At 49.0% G+C, this 15,961-nt stretch overlaps 1 protein-coding gene across 9 annotated transcripts in view; it reads right to left on the bottom strand.

The window, feature by feature from the left end:
- GRAMD1B (GRAM domain containing 1B) overlaps window positions 1-15,961 on the bottom strand; it is a 242,751-nt gene that overhangs the window by 149,938 nt on the left and 76,852 nt on the right. The window contains exon 1 of one of the 9 annotated variants that reach the window (XM_059183489.1): window positions 5,283-5,433. The exons of the other annotated variants lie outside the window; for them this stretch is intronic. Within the exon in view, the coding sequence (XP_059039472.1) occupies window positions 5,283-5,359 (77 nt within the window). The 5' untranslated portion in view covers window positions 5,360-5,433. Of the gene's footprint in view, window positions 1-5,282; window positions 5,434-15,961 lie in introns of those variants that run through there. 9 annotated transcript variants of the gene reach the window in all.

Raw genomic sequence — 15,961 nt, 5'->3', positions numbered from 1 at the left:
AAAGAGTCCCTTCAGCTTCCTTACCTCCCCCTTCCCTGCCTCACACTTAGCCCCATCCCCCATCCAACTTCATTTGCCCTTGGCCTCTGGAAAAACTGGTTTATGGTAAAACCATTATCTTGGTTTTTTTTCCAATTAGAAGAAATAACAAACAGTCCTAACAGAGAACTCTGGTCATTCAGTACTCACAGACAGCCCCTGAGGGGCCAGAGGAAGAAATAGCACTGAATGGACCTGGAGTCAGGGCAGGTGAGTTAACAGCTCGACACCATATCTTCCGGGCCAAGCACTTGGCAATGTTCTGATAAAGTACACACTCATGGGCACATTTCATTAGCAAGAAGGCAACAGACACGTGTAATTTAGCTTATGGAACAAAAGGAAACAGAAGTTGAATAATCCAAAAATCTTTTATTTTTGTTTTGAGAATGTTAATGAAACACACATGCACACACACACACACACACACACACAGTCCTGCCCTATATCTATTTTGCCCCTTCAAGTTCAAATGTAGGATGCACCCACATGGAAAAGGGCACAAAAAGATTTTCATGATCCACAAAGTAGATGACCCATTCACTCAAGACTCATTCAAAGAATACTTCGAACGGCAACCTGCCAACAGAGAAAAGATGAGAAAGCAAGCTTTGGGTGCCCCAAGTTCCATGCTAGAAGGCAGTAGAGACAAAGTACCCTAAGACCTAGCCCTACCCTCAAGAATCTTAAAGTATGGGGCGCCTGGGTGGCTCAGTGGGTTAAGCATCTGCCTTCAGCTCAGGTCATAATCTCAGGGTCCTGGGATCGAGCCCTGAGTAGGGCTCTCTGCTCAGCAGGAAGCCTGCTCTTCCCCGTCTCTCTCTGCCTGCTTCTCTGCCTACTTGTGATCTCTCTCTCTCTGTGTCAAATAAATAAATAAAATCTTTTTAAAAAAAAAAAAAAAAAAGGAATCTTAAAATATGTTTAGAAATGAAGCCTGAAGTATAAAGATAAGTATGAATCACCAAAACGCTGTATCACAGAGAAGGGCAACAGACATGTACTGAACGCCTACAATAACCCTTTTTCACATATGATCTCACTTAAAAGTCAGTATTCGAGGAAAACAGCATGCCTCTTTTTTATCCCAATTCCATTCTGTCTGTTCTTGGTTTCTCAATTTCTTTACATGAAGAATAACAGTGTGCCATCTTCTGTCACCAAATACCCCACTCACTCTGACTTCAAGAGCTAATCGCCATAACTATAACCCTTCTGCAATGTGGGGTTCTTTCTGGCCTATATAGCACCCCCTACCGCAACTTCTTATATGTGCTTTTCCAAGCTCATGGCCAGGCTGGTAATTGGCTGTGATGCCTAAAGCCCACAGTGTGCTGAGTCCTCTGTGCAACTCCGCTGGGCTGAGAGCATGAGGTGGTTATTCCCATGCCTCACGGACTAAGGAGAACCGACTCGGGGCTAGGGGAAGTAGAGGAGCCAGCTCCACTCCCATTCTGTGACGGCCCATCTGCGGAGCTGAGACTTAGAGGATCCCACCAATACAGACCTGCCCCACGTGTTCTAATCACTCAGTGTGCTGCTGTCCTCTGTCTTTTCTGCTCTTTACTCATATTCCATAGTACAATGGGGTTGGGGTACACTACGAGGAGCAGGGAAAACCCCTGGCCTCTCAATGCTCCCTTGCCCGGGATGCCATTCAACCTAGAGAATCAAGAAACGGATCTGTTTCAAGCTCTTTTTTCTGCCCATTGGCTTTTCAGGGTGATGTGGGGGACACGGAATGCAATGGGCAACCTCCATTCCGCCGCTCGGCTGGCAGGCAGCCCCATTTTGAGGAGGTAAGTTAGAACTGATGATGCCCACTTGCCCCAAGAGGGCAAAGAGTCACCCAATATGGGCTCAGATCATTTTTTATTTCATCATACTCTTTGAGTGTTGAGGTTACCCACCTCGTCCGCTTTCTTCTCATTTCCCCACTCCTCAATCTGGTGCTGTCCACTAGCTCCATCCATACCCCTCTGCTCACTTCCTCACTCAAGCTCCCATCTCGAGTGTTTTACGCAAACTATCCTATAATCAAATATCACGGACGGCGGCCCAGGGGCCTTTTCCCTACCTCAATTCTTTCTGACATGTCTACGGCATTTGAAATGACTCCTCCTTCCTGGGGGGAAAAAAAAATCCCAGTACTCTATCCTTGACCTAAGTTCAATATTACTTAGTGAGATCACGTCTCTCATTCAACAAGCATTTCGAGCACCTACTATGTGCCAGGCTCCATTTGAGGGAACACCAAGACGAAAGAGGAAAAAGAAAATACATTCCGTCCTGAAGGAGTTCACTCTCCAATGGAGAGTCTTTCCATTGAGTAAAGAGATTACACACAACAAGCGAACCTCTTCGTGGAGGGTGGGAAGGAAAAGTTGGCTCTACAAAGCACACCACCCACGCACAAGACAGAACACCTGGGGTTCCATGGGACTCTGGACAGAGCTTCACGGAGGAGGAAGCAGCTGAGACGGCGTATTCTAAGTGGAGAAATCGGCAAGTGCTCTCGATGACTTGGCGGAGAGTTGTTTGCCGCTCAGTCAAGGGCCTCAGGCTCACCCTGCTGGGGGCGAAGACTAGGCCCTTTATGGCTAGAGTGGAACATAGGCAAGAAAGCAAAATCTGCATGACAAAGGGCCCCTGGGTCCCAGGAGTGGGATTAAATTTCATCCTGTAGGTGACCAGGGAGGTACTGAAGATTCTGGAAACAGCGTTGTTTGGTTGGTTGGTTATCCAAAGAAAGCAGAGGATTAAGAGGGAGGCCTCTAGAAGGAAGCGGAGGCAGAGAGGCAAAGGCTCAAACAAAGGGAGTGGAACCCCTGAGGAAGAGACTTGAGGAGGTGCCTGACTACAGGCGGTGGGGGAAGGCCAGGGAGAAATCTAGAATCCCCTACTGCCTCTGCTTGCTGACACCTGAAGACAGGTCTCTCTTCTTCTCTGGTATCCCTATCTGCTCCACTCCAAGCATCGTGCAAATCACATGTGAGGCAAGGTATAAATCTATGCTGACCTGTCCCATACTCCCACCTCGCTCACCCAATGGTAAGGTAAGTCTACAGCAGGACTCTGCCATGGGCCTTGTACCCAGAGTGAGAGCGGGAGGCTGCTACGGTGGGCTACGGGAAGATCTCAGGGCACCCCAGCTGGGTTCTACGTACCATCCGTATGCCCTGCTCCTGGAGTCATGCACAGAGTCACACTCCCATGTATTAAAAATAAAAACAGGGGAAACAGAGCACAAGCTCAGTAGCACTGGGGCCAGGTTCAGACGTCCAGGTCTGGCTCTGGTTCCGCCACTGACCGGGCAGGACACAGAGCAAGGAGCCTCACCATTCTGGACCTCAGTCTGCCTCTGCGTAGAATAAACAGAGCAAGCCCGACCACCACAAAGGTCCCTCTTGGCCTTTTCAAAGGGGAATGAAGCTCAGTAAGATTTTAAGGACGATTTCTAGGAAAATTGGTTTGAAAGCTAAGCGACTGGCAGAGAAGGGCGCTGTGTGGTCTGAACTAGAAGGGTGAGGTGGCCCCGACTGGGCAGTGGGGAGCAAGAAAGAACAGCATCCTGCAGCTTAGGTCCCCGGAAAGGCAATTCACAGGCGCAAAGACACATGGGACTTCCTGGCTCGCTTCCTGTGCTCGCAATTCTGGATTCCTGCTTTCTTTGATTGTGAACTATTCCCAGCTTATTGCCTTGATCAGAGTCTATAATTCTTGTAATAAAATCGTGGACCAACCCATATATAGGAAGAGCCTAAAAGATGATCTGGTCTCACTCTTCCCCTTCCAGAACAGGAAACTAAAGAAAGAAGAGACATGTAGAAAGCCACAAGGGTATTTGAGAGCACTGTAAAAAATAAAACTCGAGTTGGCCCTACCCTGAGAACAAGAGTTCTGCCCCACAACCCCAGGCTGCCCTTCAGCTACAGGAACCCCCATTCCTTTCTCTGACGTTCGGTGCCACCGCTCATGACAAAGAGAACTACGACTAGCTGTTCGTTCCAGATAATGTCCACATCATGGGCTCTTGGTGAGGGTTTACCAGATACCAGCTCTGTTCTGACCACTGGAGACATGGTAACGGCCGGGCCCCAGCACTTAAGAACCTCAAATTCTGTGCTTGCTTTGGCAGCACATATTCTAAAAAAAAAAAAAAAAAAAAAAAAAAAAAAAAAAAAAAAAACCTCAGATATTCTTGTGGTTTCGCAGCAGAGATGCAGAGGGAAGAGACCTGTCATCAACACAGACAAAAACGAAAACAAAACAAAAACCCACGGTAAGTTAAAAGTATTACAAAGGTGGGGTGCCTGGATGGCTCAGTTGGTTGAGTATCTGCCTTCGGCTCGGGTCATGATCCCAGCATCCTGGGATCAAGGCCCCGCATCAGGCTCCCTGTTCAGTGGAAGCCTGCTTCTCCCTCTCCCACTCCCCCTGCTTGTGTTCCCTCTCTCGCTGTGTCTCTTTCAAATAAATAATAAAGGCTTAAAAAAAAAAGTATGATCAAGGTAATAAAATCAGGAACTGAGGAGTCTCAAGGAAGCAAAAAAAATAAAGATGCTAAAGTTCACAGTGGCAGAACCCCTAAAAAGGGACAAAATTTGGACTCGAATCCATCCAGCTCACTGCACAGCACACGACTTTACCAACTGGGTCAGACTGAGTGGCTCGGGCAGCAGTTTATGTGACAAGGGCCCGCAAGACCAATGACCGACTAAAGGGGAATACATATAATCAGAAGGGTCTCTCGGGCATTTTTAACTTGAAGTATTTTTAATTTGGAAGGGAATTCAAAAGAAGAGTCTAGGGAATTTTGTTTTGATTTTCATGCACCCTCATGAATCTCTAGCTTGTCCTAATGGAAACCTAGATTATAGTTTAATCAAATATTTCTCCTTTCATTCTATATCTGTGTACTGTGAAAACCCAGACGTAAACATCTGCTTTCCTACTTCTCTGAACAGTAAAGAGAGCTCCTCCACAGTACATACTCAAAACCACATTTCTCGCTGATGTCGCCGGGGATATAACCTATCACAATCCTCTTACTAATATAAGGCTAAGTCCTCATAAAATACGCAGATAAAGCAAGTTAAAATAGTCTCTAAATACAAGAATGGCATGTAGCCACTTCCACAGTCAGAGTCTCACGAAAGATGGACTCAGCACTGCTCAATGCCCACAAACCTACCCGAATCTCATAAATGCCTCACATCTCAAAGGCAGTTTTTCCATCTTACCTGGGCTCTTTTCTGTAAGATCTTCTCATTTTTCTAAAAGTTCTCCCTCGGCATCTTCTCCCCAGCACCAACAGCATCTTCTCTCCTAATTAGGCCTCATATCAAAGAACATCACTCCTCTCAAACCCCGGAGACAATCCGTTCATGTAGAGCTCTCCGCCAGGCCTTATGAAATACGGATCTAGCTGAAATCAAAGATTCGTGAAGCCACATTGGGGAAGTCCAGCTCCGGGCAACAGAGGCGCAACATCCCCCCGGTGGCTTCCATGTCCCTGTCCCTCTCCCATGAGAAGGGGGACCGGGGTCCAGAAGGGCACCAGGAAATGAGAAGCAGACACCACAGGCTACTTCCCTGATCACACACAGCCCTAACCGCCCTCTGGACCACTAATTTTTTCCAGGTCTGCCAACCCCAAGTGACTCAGCAAAGGTACTGCAATGACAGACAACCACAAGCCACATGGCCTGCCCTTCGCATCAGATAAGCTCGGCACCGATCGGAAAATGACACCAATGTGAAAACACTTCTTTCCCTTAAATGTAAAGGGATGAGAAAGAAGTGATGAGAAAGAGGGCGCTGATCATGCATCAGGCACTTGGAGAGATGCCTCGCCTTTATTTCAACGCCACGTCAACCGACAAGGTCGGTATTAGCACAGTGCCCTCTTTCTGCAGGAGGAAACTGATGATGCAAAGTGGCCAGAGGGGAGAAAGTTCGCTCCAGGCTGGAATTTTACTCTATAGAAGCAGGCTGGAAATTGCTACCAGAATAAAAATCAAACTCAGCCGCTGGGGAGCCCTCTCCACTGCTTAGGAATGGTGTCAGCCTGGGCATTATCAGTGGTATTCAGCAAGGATGAAGAGCCTTGGAAAGGGTACAAAAACATTCTATGTCTCAGCTGTCCCCCGTCCCTCTCAAATTCACCATCAGTAGCCGCCTGTGATTCCGGATGCCCCATCCCTCAACGCCGGCTGGGCTTAGCCTGGACTCATCTAGAATGGGCAGGCCAAGTCTCTCGGTCCCCCCGAGAGGTGGCTGGATCTAACCCACCAGCAAACATCAAGACAAGTATCCTATTCAATCAGCAAATTAAAATTTTTTGCTGATGGGGGCACCTGGGTGGCTCAGTGGGTTAAAGCCTCGGCCTTCGGCTCAGGTCATGATCTCAGGGTCCTGGGATCGAGCCCCGCATCGGGCTCTCTGCTCAGCGGGGAGCCTGCTTCCCCTCCCTCTCTGCCTGCCTCTCTGCCTACTTGTGATCTCTCTCTATCAAATAAATAAATAAAATCTAAAAAAGAAAAATTTTTTTGTTGATGGCCCAAGAACACCTCACCTGCCCTAGGGATATCCAGAGTTAAAAAATACATAACACAAACACACACACACACACACACACACAGATACTTATATCATATATTCATATTAGATCCACAATATATTTATTTTTGTTTAAGATTTTACTTATTTGCCAGAGAAAGAGGCGGTGGGGGGGTGGTGCACACACACAAGCAGGGGGAGCAGCAGGCAGAAGGAAAACCAGGCTCGCCGCTGAACAAGGAGCCCAATGCGGGACTCGATCTTAGGACCCTGGGATCATGACCTAAGCCAAAGGCAGATTCTTAAACGACTGAGTCACCCAGGAGTCCCTCACAAGACGTGTTTTTAAAGGTCTATTTACTTATTACTTCATTCATTCTCTGATACCCATCCACTGAACCTGGACAAGTATATTCGGGTTTATCTGCACGTTTAACTGTTTCTTACCAACCCTCCCAGGACACTACTGAGCTGATTAAGACAGTGAAAGTGAATTATTTCCAAACAGCACCTGTCACTCAGAGGGGCCCTAAGCTGGTAGGCAACTAGGGACAGATGCTCTAGGACTCTAGACTCTTCATGGCTATGAGGACTAAGGTCAGAAACAGGCACAGATAACAATTCAAAAGTGCCCCGCTTTGGAATCGTCTGCATCAAAGGAATGAGAAACAAAACAGAACTTTTATTTCCCCTGCCCAGCCTCTGCTAGAAAGAGCCGAAGGGAAGTTCGGCGGTCCTGTGTTCCAAAGAAAAGAGAGAAGTGAAGTGGACCAGGCTACCCCAGGCCCATGACTGGGGTTCCCCATTCAGCAAAGCACAAGCCATTTTCGTCTACTCTGTGAAATGAATGAGCAAGCCAGGCCCTAGAATGAAATGAATGATGGTAACTTGCTTCTGTTCTCATAAGACAACATGTCCATCCAGCTCCATTTACAAAGGACAGTCTCCTGCTAGAGAGGATGTCCTTCACAGTAAGTTGTGGCCAGCTATCAGGATGACCAAATGCGGCAGTTTCTGCTGCCCTCTCCTTGGAGGCACCTGCCACATTTCCAGGTTTTACATTTATTTCCATGATTTGCACTGACCGCCTAAAAGATGCTCAATAAAAACTTGCAGGCGAACAAATGAATGAATGGACAATAAATAAACTAGACTAATCCTTCCAGAGCAGAGGCCAGCCAGAGCCTAGTGGCTGGCGCAGAGGAGCCAAAGCCCTACAGGCAGGCAGAATTCAAACGTTCCTTGCTGGGGCAGCCTGAATGTTTCATGTGTCCCACAGGGGAGGTAAAAATCCAGCCAGAGCTTTCCACCGGAGCGGCTGCTTTAACAGAGCAGAGGCCCGCTGAAAGAGTGTCTTACAGTGTTTGGTCTCTATGTTCCATTTCCTACGGATTTTCACCACTTACATCGTCAGCACACGCACATAAACCTCAGTACGGTGTCACATGGGCAGATGTATTCTTTACACAGTTTCAAACAAGGCTTGAATTAAAAGAGCCAGGAACCCCTCTTCTGGAGTCAGATTCCATCATTACTGAGTTGTACGGATGAGGGCACGGTGCAGAGTTTCGGTGCCCCTAAGGGCGGACACAGATGTTCCACCGGCCCCACAGGCTGCCAGAGCGAATGAAACAATGGACGGCCAAGCCCTGAGCACGTGCCTGGAGGCTTGGTGTGTGTCGGGAAGCATGGTAAGTGCTGGAGCAAATGCAAAGGGTGATCGCCCTGTGCGCCCCCTTCCTGGAGCCCGTGGCCTGGGAAGTCACTCTGGAAAGGATACAGTGCGGCGCAGATTCAGATTAACAGCTGTCCATGCGGGCACCATTCTCTGCTGCTCTGACCGGAAGCTCCCGTGGCAAGGGTCAGTGTCTGTGTCCCCTCATTCCTCCGTAACCTGCCCCCCACCGCCTGCCCCCCACCACCTTGGGCTCCCAGTTCAAGAGTTCAGACCCCACATCCTGTGACGACCCAGTCCCTGGCCTTCAAGGCCTGTCTTCAGGCTGTCACCATGTTGCATGAAGAAGGCCCATGTCTCCTGCGCGTCTTTCGGCTCCTGGCTTCCGCTACAGCTGAGTGGAAAACGCCAGGAGAACAAATGCCCTGACATCCGACAGCTGCAGAGAGACAGCCGGCTTCACACCGCTGTCTCCCGAGGTCTTGGAAAACGTCAGAGCAGCAGACGTGTCTGCATTCTGAGATGCCCTCACCCGAACCACTGAAGTCCTCCTGCCAGTGGGAGGGAGTCTGCTTCCACGGTCAGCCCTCAGCGACACCCCTGTGGCCCTCCCTCTATAGAGCAGGGCGGAAGACCTCGCTTTCACAGTCCCCGAGTTCTAAGTGTTAGAACATAGATGAATTATCTTTTGGGGATGTGCCCAAGTAACTCGTTTTTAAATAAACAGGGATCACGGTGGCATCATTCATTTCCTCACTCTCTCTCTCCCCTCTCTAGGACGCAAGCTCTCCTAGGGCAGAAACTATGTCATTCACTGTAGTTTCTGGCGTCTAGAATGGCACCTGCCCCATCACAAGTGGTCAGTAAATATTTGCTGGATTAACTGGGGAGGAGGGAGGGTAGAATGGAAGGCTACATGTATTCCCCAATCCTTCTCTCCTCTCAAGAGGAACAACTGTTGCCCTGACCTGGAATGGGAAGGCCAGAAAAAAGTATGGTTGCCATGGCAACCACAGCTCCAAAATTCAAAACATCCTTCAAAACTGCCACAGGTCTTCGGTGGGAAAAGTGTGTTACTCCTCTCTGCAGACTGTACCCGGGCTCTGGGTCAACCACTGGCCAAAAATATTGCTTCTGACCTGTTCTTGCTTTCTGGAACCTCGTTTGAGGAAACATCAACCACTAGGGATGGTTTAGGAAACAACATCCACTAGAGATGCCAAGTTAAACTCCCTTAGAAGAACAGCAGTCTCTGTTCTCTGGACATCTAGAGTCTGATGGAACACGCAGACGGCACAACAAAATAAAAACACGAAAGAAATCAACAGGCTCAAAGCAAACAAGCCCTTATGTAATCATCCAGATTTACATAAATGGTATATTGGCGGGGAGGGGGTTGGATTATTCAGCTTCAAGAGGACTTCTTGCTTTGCAAAATGATTTACACTAGAATTCCATGAAAATCAAGTTTCTGTGCAGTCCTTCATTCATTTGATTATTTACTCCTTCCCCAAATACCTATTTACTGAGCTCCTACAATGTTCCATGCAAAGAGCTCAGCAGGCACTGAATAACTCAAACCCTGAATAAAATAAACTCTGCCCTCACAGCTTATGATCCAGTAAAGGATGCACTGTGACCAAATAAACACAATTGAGGAACACAGTCATAAATTAGGACACGTAATAAACACCAGAGTCTGGGGACGCCTGGGGGGCTCAGAAGCATCTGCCTTCAGGTCAGATCATGATCCCAGGGTCCTGGGGTTGAGCCCCCCCATCAGGCTCCTTGCTCAGTGGGGAGCCTGCTTCCCCCTCTCCCTCTGCCCGCTGCTCCCCCTGCTTGTGCTCTCTCCCTCTCTGACAAATCAACAAAATCTAAAATAAAATTAAAATAAAATCAAGTAAAAAAACACCAGAGTCTGGAAATACTTCCTGGAGGAAAGATCCAAAGGAGAAGAAAAGAAGGGCAGGGTGACAAGGTGGGGCGGCGTTACCAGTGGGGAATTCCAGCTGAAGGAACAGTGTCTGTGAAGACATGGAAAGAAAAGAAAGCACCCCACTCAAGGTGCGGGCGGCAGGGGTGGGGAGGGTTACTCTGGCTGGAGGCACAGGACCGGGAGCAGCAGCGGGGGGGTGTGAAGACCCCTCTGGCGGCAGCCCCTACCCTGGCCCTCGTAGGAGGCAGGGAGTCGAGCGAGGAGGGCACTTGAGGAACACACACCGGAGAGATGGTGGCCTAGAGAGGTGCAACGGTGGTAGAGTTGGGAAGATGGGCTTGAAGAACACCCTCCCAGGGGAGGGAAGCCTCATGAAGCTGACCGGTTCCCATCCCCAATGCAAGGAACCAAGGGAGAGGAACTGGGCTGGAGGGAAGGAGGGCCGCCGGTTCAAGGACACTGACACGGAGTTCTGAAGAGCATCTCCACAAAACGTCCATTAGTCACTCGTAGGTGTGAACCTAGGGCTCAAAAAAGAGAGGAGGTCTGAAGTATGGGAGCGTCATCATCATAGAGAAGTAAGGAAAGCCACTCAAGTGGATGAAACAGCCCTAGGATAGTGTGTAGATCTAAAAGAAGGAGGCGAAGGGAAAAGGAGAGGGAGAAATAAGAAACCTGGAGTCAGAACCTTAAGCAGATGGACACCGAAGAGACAGACGGACAAGAGCAGCCCATGAATTGTAAGAGCTCACTGTCTGCACCATAGGTAGATCCCAAAAGCGACATCTCGTAATTAATCAAAGAAGTAATAAACCACTGTTCCAGCTTGCGCTAACCCAAGGAGCAAACTCAGAGGCCTCGTGGATCACCAAAAAAAGTCACTTTTACTAACTAATAATCACATTAGCATAGGTCTCCAGACTCGTCTCCTTAAACTGTCTTACAGGAAGAAGAAATGGATACGCTCTACTTGACAGAGGAGAAAGACACTGAGACCCGGAGAGATGGAGTCACCCGTGCAGGACCATACAGCGAGAAAATGAGCTCAACCCCAGACAACAGCTCCTGCTGCCTCAGATGGTCCCCTGGACTGGTGCTAGTGCCTTGGTCCTTGGAAAGACCATCCACACAAGGCCTGCGCGAGCTTCCTGAGTTCACTGATGAAGACAGGGCTCCATCCCGCACAGAATGGGCTCCCCACACACGGGGTGGACTGAACGCCAAGCTGACCGCAGGGTACCTGTACTCCAGAGCCCCCTCTGCCACTGACCAACTCCACAGCCTTAGACTTCTGTCTGTTCCAAGTTGAAATGACCCCACAAATCCCATCCACCATGAAGACTAGATTCTCCGGGAGAGATGCAGAGCTGGAATGTAGGGACTAACAGGTGGCAGCTGAGTACAGAGAAGGAAGACAACGTAATGGTGTCATTTAGGTCCTAGGACCCTCCTCCCCTCTCCCTTCCAGCTGAGTTCTTCCTCAGACCTATTTTTTTTTTTAATGCTGTAATATGATGTGCATATTCTCCAGAAAGGATCTTTTCACATTGCCCTCCACACAGGCCAGAAGGTCCTCAATGGAAGGACCGTTGATGTCCAGCCCTGTAGCACAAGCACCCAGCACAGCCCAGTGCGTGTCCAATAAATGTTTCAACTGTGAGAATCAGCTCTCCTGAGTTCCCCTGATTTTTCAGTCGAATGTCTCTAACTACAAACAGAAAGTGTGTCAACTCACGGAGAAGCAACCCAAGCATGGAGAAGGCATTTGAGAAAGAGGACTCTTTCAGGGTCCCCCGGAACTTTCCGAATCGGAGGGCCACTTCCTACTCTGGTCTTCCGACACAGGTGGGCCGCCAATCCCCCCAGTAAATCCACAGGGACCCAGGACACCCAAGAGGTCCAAGTAATGACTAGCACAAACCTAGGGCTTCCCTCAGGATCTGCAAACCAACGCATATGTTACTAGTAAGAAGAAGTTTCTGAAGGAATGTTCTCAAAGGATAACGACCTGTCTCTCATCCTCACTGAAGACGCAACTAGAGAAAATGTGTTTGAACCTTACCACAGGGGATTTCAGTCAGATCTGAGGAAGAACTTGCTCAGTAGTGTCAGAAAGAGGTAATCAACAGAGGTGGTGCAATCCTCTTTCTGAAGTCTTTTTTAAAATTTTTTATGAGGTCTTCACCCGTCAGGAAGATGTGGTTCATCACAAAGATAGAGAAAACACATGTTATCACCCATGCTAAGGGCAAACTGTTCCCTGGAAAGGCTCCACCCTGTTCAGAGTAACCTTTATTACTGCCATTCCATCCAACCTGAGAGGCAAGCAAAAGGTCAGGAAGAGCTCCAGAGTGTAATGGCCCAGCCAAAAGGCAAACCCTTGCCAGATCAACGCAGATGGCTTTGTGGAGTCAGACTGGCCTGAACACATAAGCTTGGTTATGGGAACCACAAGGACGAGGCTAAGTGGCATCTCTGATGAGCGGGCTCGTCCCCCATTTGGAGAAGTATCTCATCCTGATGGCTCCTCCGAAAACAGTGCCACAGAAATTCTTTTTTTTCCCCCTTATTTCACAGACTCCCCTGTCCTCAACCTAGGGACAGATCTCCTGCCCTACCTTCAACAGAGACAAGGTAACAGAAGAGCCGATGACTCAAAATGTCTATCACTTAAAAAGGAAACGTGAATGATGGATGGCTCAGTCGGTTGGGCGTCTGCCTTCGGGTCATGTCACAGTCTCGGGTTCCTGGGATCGAGCCCCGCGTCGGGCTCCCAGTTCATCGGGAAAGCCTGTTTCTCCCTCTCCCCCTGCTTATGTGCTCTCTGCATGTCAAATAAATGAGTAAATAATATTTTTAAAATAAATAAGAAATAAACAGGAAACCTGAATGAGAAAACATAGTAGGTGATAATACACCAAAGATGCTGCCAATGGTATCGTGAAATGATGAGCTCTGTCTTCTTTTCCCCTACTACCCCAAATTTTACGGTGACTAGCTATTTTACTACACACACAATAGCCACTGGTTTTTAGGGCGCAAAAACTTGTTAAGAAGCTGGAAGATCCTTGCCGAGCCTCAAAAAGATGTTACTAAACCAATGGTCCTCTTATGTTTTTCTTCATTTTCCTAATCGTTGAGTCAAATCAGCAAGGGTTACCATACACTCCTTCCCCCCACTGGGCCTCCAAGGCAAATTCTTTTTCCATAGTTGTGGAAAAAGGGGGGAAACCCCCCAAGTGGGTTGGTTGGGGTTTTTTTAATTTAATTTTTTTTTTAATTTCCCTCACTCAGCCCCCTCACTTCCTGACTAAATTTGCCAACCAAAAAGCAGCAAGACTAAAACCCCCTGTGGTCAGACCACGTAGGTACGAGGCAGCAGGTGGGGAAGAGGCATGACGGCAGCATTGTACTGACACGGGGAGACCTCACGAAGCCTCAGGAAGCTCCAGAGAACAGACAGTTAGAAACTGGCCCAGACTTGAGGTCAGAGGCCTGAGTTCTGGGCCATAACCCAGATCTGCCACTGAGACGTGTCTGTGGCCTTATTTCTTTATCTCATCAACAAATCAGAGTTGAACAACCAGAATCTCAACATGAGTGTGTATGAAGGAGGCAGAACCAAGGGCTTCATACCGTCAGACCCAAAACGACGTATGGGGGGCTCCGGTGGGAGAAGCCCAGATTTCCTTACTCCTTCCTCTCCTCCACCCACTGATCTTAGCTGAGCCACAGCCCACCGCTGGCTGATGATTCTGAACTATATTATTTGAATTGAAAATCCAGACACACAGTGTCTGGGAAACAGAGGAGAAGATTTGACACCAGGACTATTTTTAGAAGGTGGCACGTGGCTGCTCAGAGTTGCAGGGGGCAGGGGGGAGGAGGGGGGTGGCCAGGGCGGGAACCAGCCACCACCTGACATCTCTTTATCACAGCTGCAAACATCTCTGTCCTACACACATTTGATTTCCAGTTTTGCCTCCTGGATGGAAGCTTTGCCATCTCCTCTGAGAGTAGGAAGACGGCTCAGGGGCCGAAGTCCCAGGACAAGAGCTGGCAGACCGCCCTCCCCACCCCCAGGAGATGTGTAAAAGCTGTATCTTCCTTCATCTTCCTTCACACCAGACACGACAGCCCTTTGGTCCATCACCACACTGATGTGGGCTGTGGAGGCAAGAACCCAAGAGGGCAAAAGCTCCAGAAAGAGGGACACCTGGGTGGCTCAGTGGGACACCTGGGTGGCTCAGTTGGTTAAGCAGCTGCCTTCGGCTCAGGTCATGATCCCAGCATCCTGGGATAGAGTCCCACATCAGGCTCCTTGCTCTGCAGGGAGCCTGCTTCTCCCTCTGACTCTGCCTTCCACTCTGTCTGCTTGTGCTCGCTCTCGCTCTCTCTTTGACAAATAAATAAAATCTTAAAAAAAAAAAAAAAAATTTTAAAAAAAGCTCCAGAAAGAGCCCTCGGGCTGCAGAAAGCTCTTGTACACACCGCAGCCCAGCAACCATTCCCGGGCTCTCAGGCCAGCTTGGTTCGTTTCTGAACACTTGCTCCGGCTCCGGGGCCCAGTGGCTCGTGCACGGAGGTCAGGCAGGAAATTCCCCACGGGCAGCTTAGCCATTCAGACGCCTTAATGGAAAATAGCGTTACCCTAGAAGCAATTACCAGTGACCAGCCTAGCAACTGGTGGATGGAGAGGATCCAGAAGAAACTAACCACACAGGGCAGAATCGTCACCTGCTAATCTGCCCCGGGATCATGCCGGGTTCCTGCCTGACACGGAATGGGCGGCCCCTGAGCACATAACCACCACGGAAACTCTTAAAATACCAACACCCACAGAGGAGCCTGGCCAGTGCATATCAGCCTATGGGATTCCATCTCAACCTCCACAGTTTGCACAAATCATTAGAATCTGGAAACCACATCTCCAGCCAAAGGCTGCCTGCTTCTCACGGAGCAGTCTGCCCAGGCAGGTCAGCATGTGTCGCCCTGCCCATGGCAGTGATCGACCCCAAGCTCTATAACTCGCTCCCCGGAGCCCTTCCCATCCTGCTGACCTCACTCCTACTTTCTCTCACACCCTTCGCCTCCACGTGTATGCTTTCTCAAACATGCATGAGAGCCAACGATTTCCAGAGCCCGGAGCGATGGTACAGTGTCCCGGTGGAGGGCTCAGGCTCTGTCTGCAACGGTTCAAATCTCCCCCTTGCTTCTGTGGGACCAGGAGCGAGTTAATCTCTAACTTCTGTTTCTCAGCCCTAAAACCCGCCTGGGGGTGTTTCTTGGGAGGATTAAATGGAATTGTGTATTGAAGGCAAGAAACTTGGCGCATAGTGAGATGCTGTCCCCACCCTTAAGGATTTAGGGGTCCGGTCTGGTAAAGGCTTTCTCTAGTTTCACCTTACGCAGCACCAGTTACTTACTTAATCTGTGGACAGATCAGAGGTCTCCTCTGCATTTGTTTTTGTTGTTTTGTGTTAAGAAAGAATGACAGTTTTCTCAAGCACCCGGGGGCTCGGTAGGTAAGCGGTTAAGCGTCTGCCTTTGGCTCAGGCAACCATCCCGGGGTCCTGGAATCGAGTCCCGCATTAGGCTCCTTGCTCATGGGCTGTCTGCTTCCCCCTCTCCCTCTGCCACTCCAACTGCTTCTGAGCTCGCTCTCTCTCTCTCTCTCTCAAATAAATAAAATCTTTAAAAAGGAAAAAAAAGAAAGAAAAAATGACATTTCTCTCTCCCAGCCTCCC

The sequence above is a fragment of the Mustela lutreola genome, chromosome 1, assembly GCF_030435805.1.
Source record: "Mustela lutreola isolate mMusLut2 chromosome 1, mMusLut2.pri, whole genome shotgun sequence".
Classification (NCBI taxonomy): domain Eukaryota; kingdom Metazoa; phylum Chordata; class Mammalia; order Carnivora; family Mustelidae; genus Mustela; species Mustela lutreola.
The sequence above is the reverse complement of the archived record's forward strand: the minus strand, read 5'-3'. Positions and strand labels throughout refer to the sequence as shown.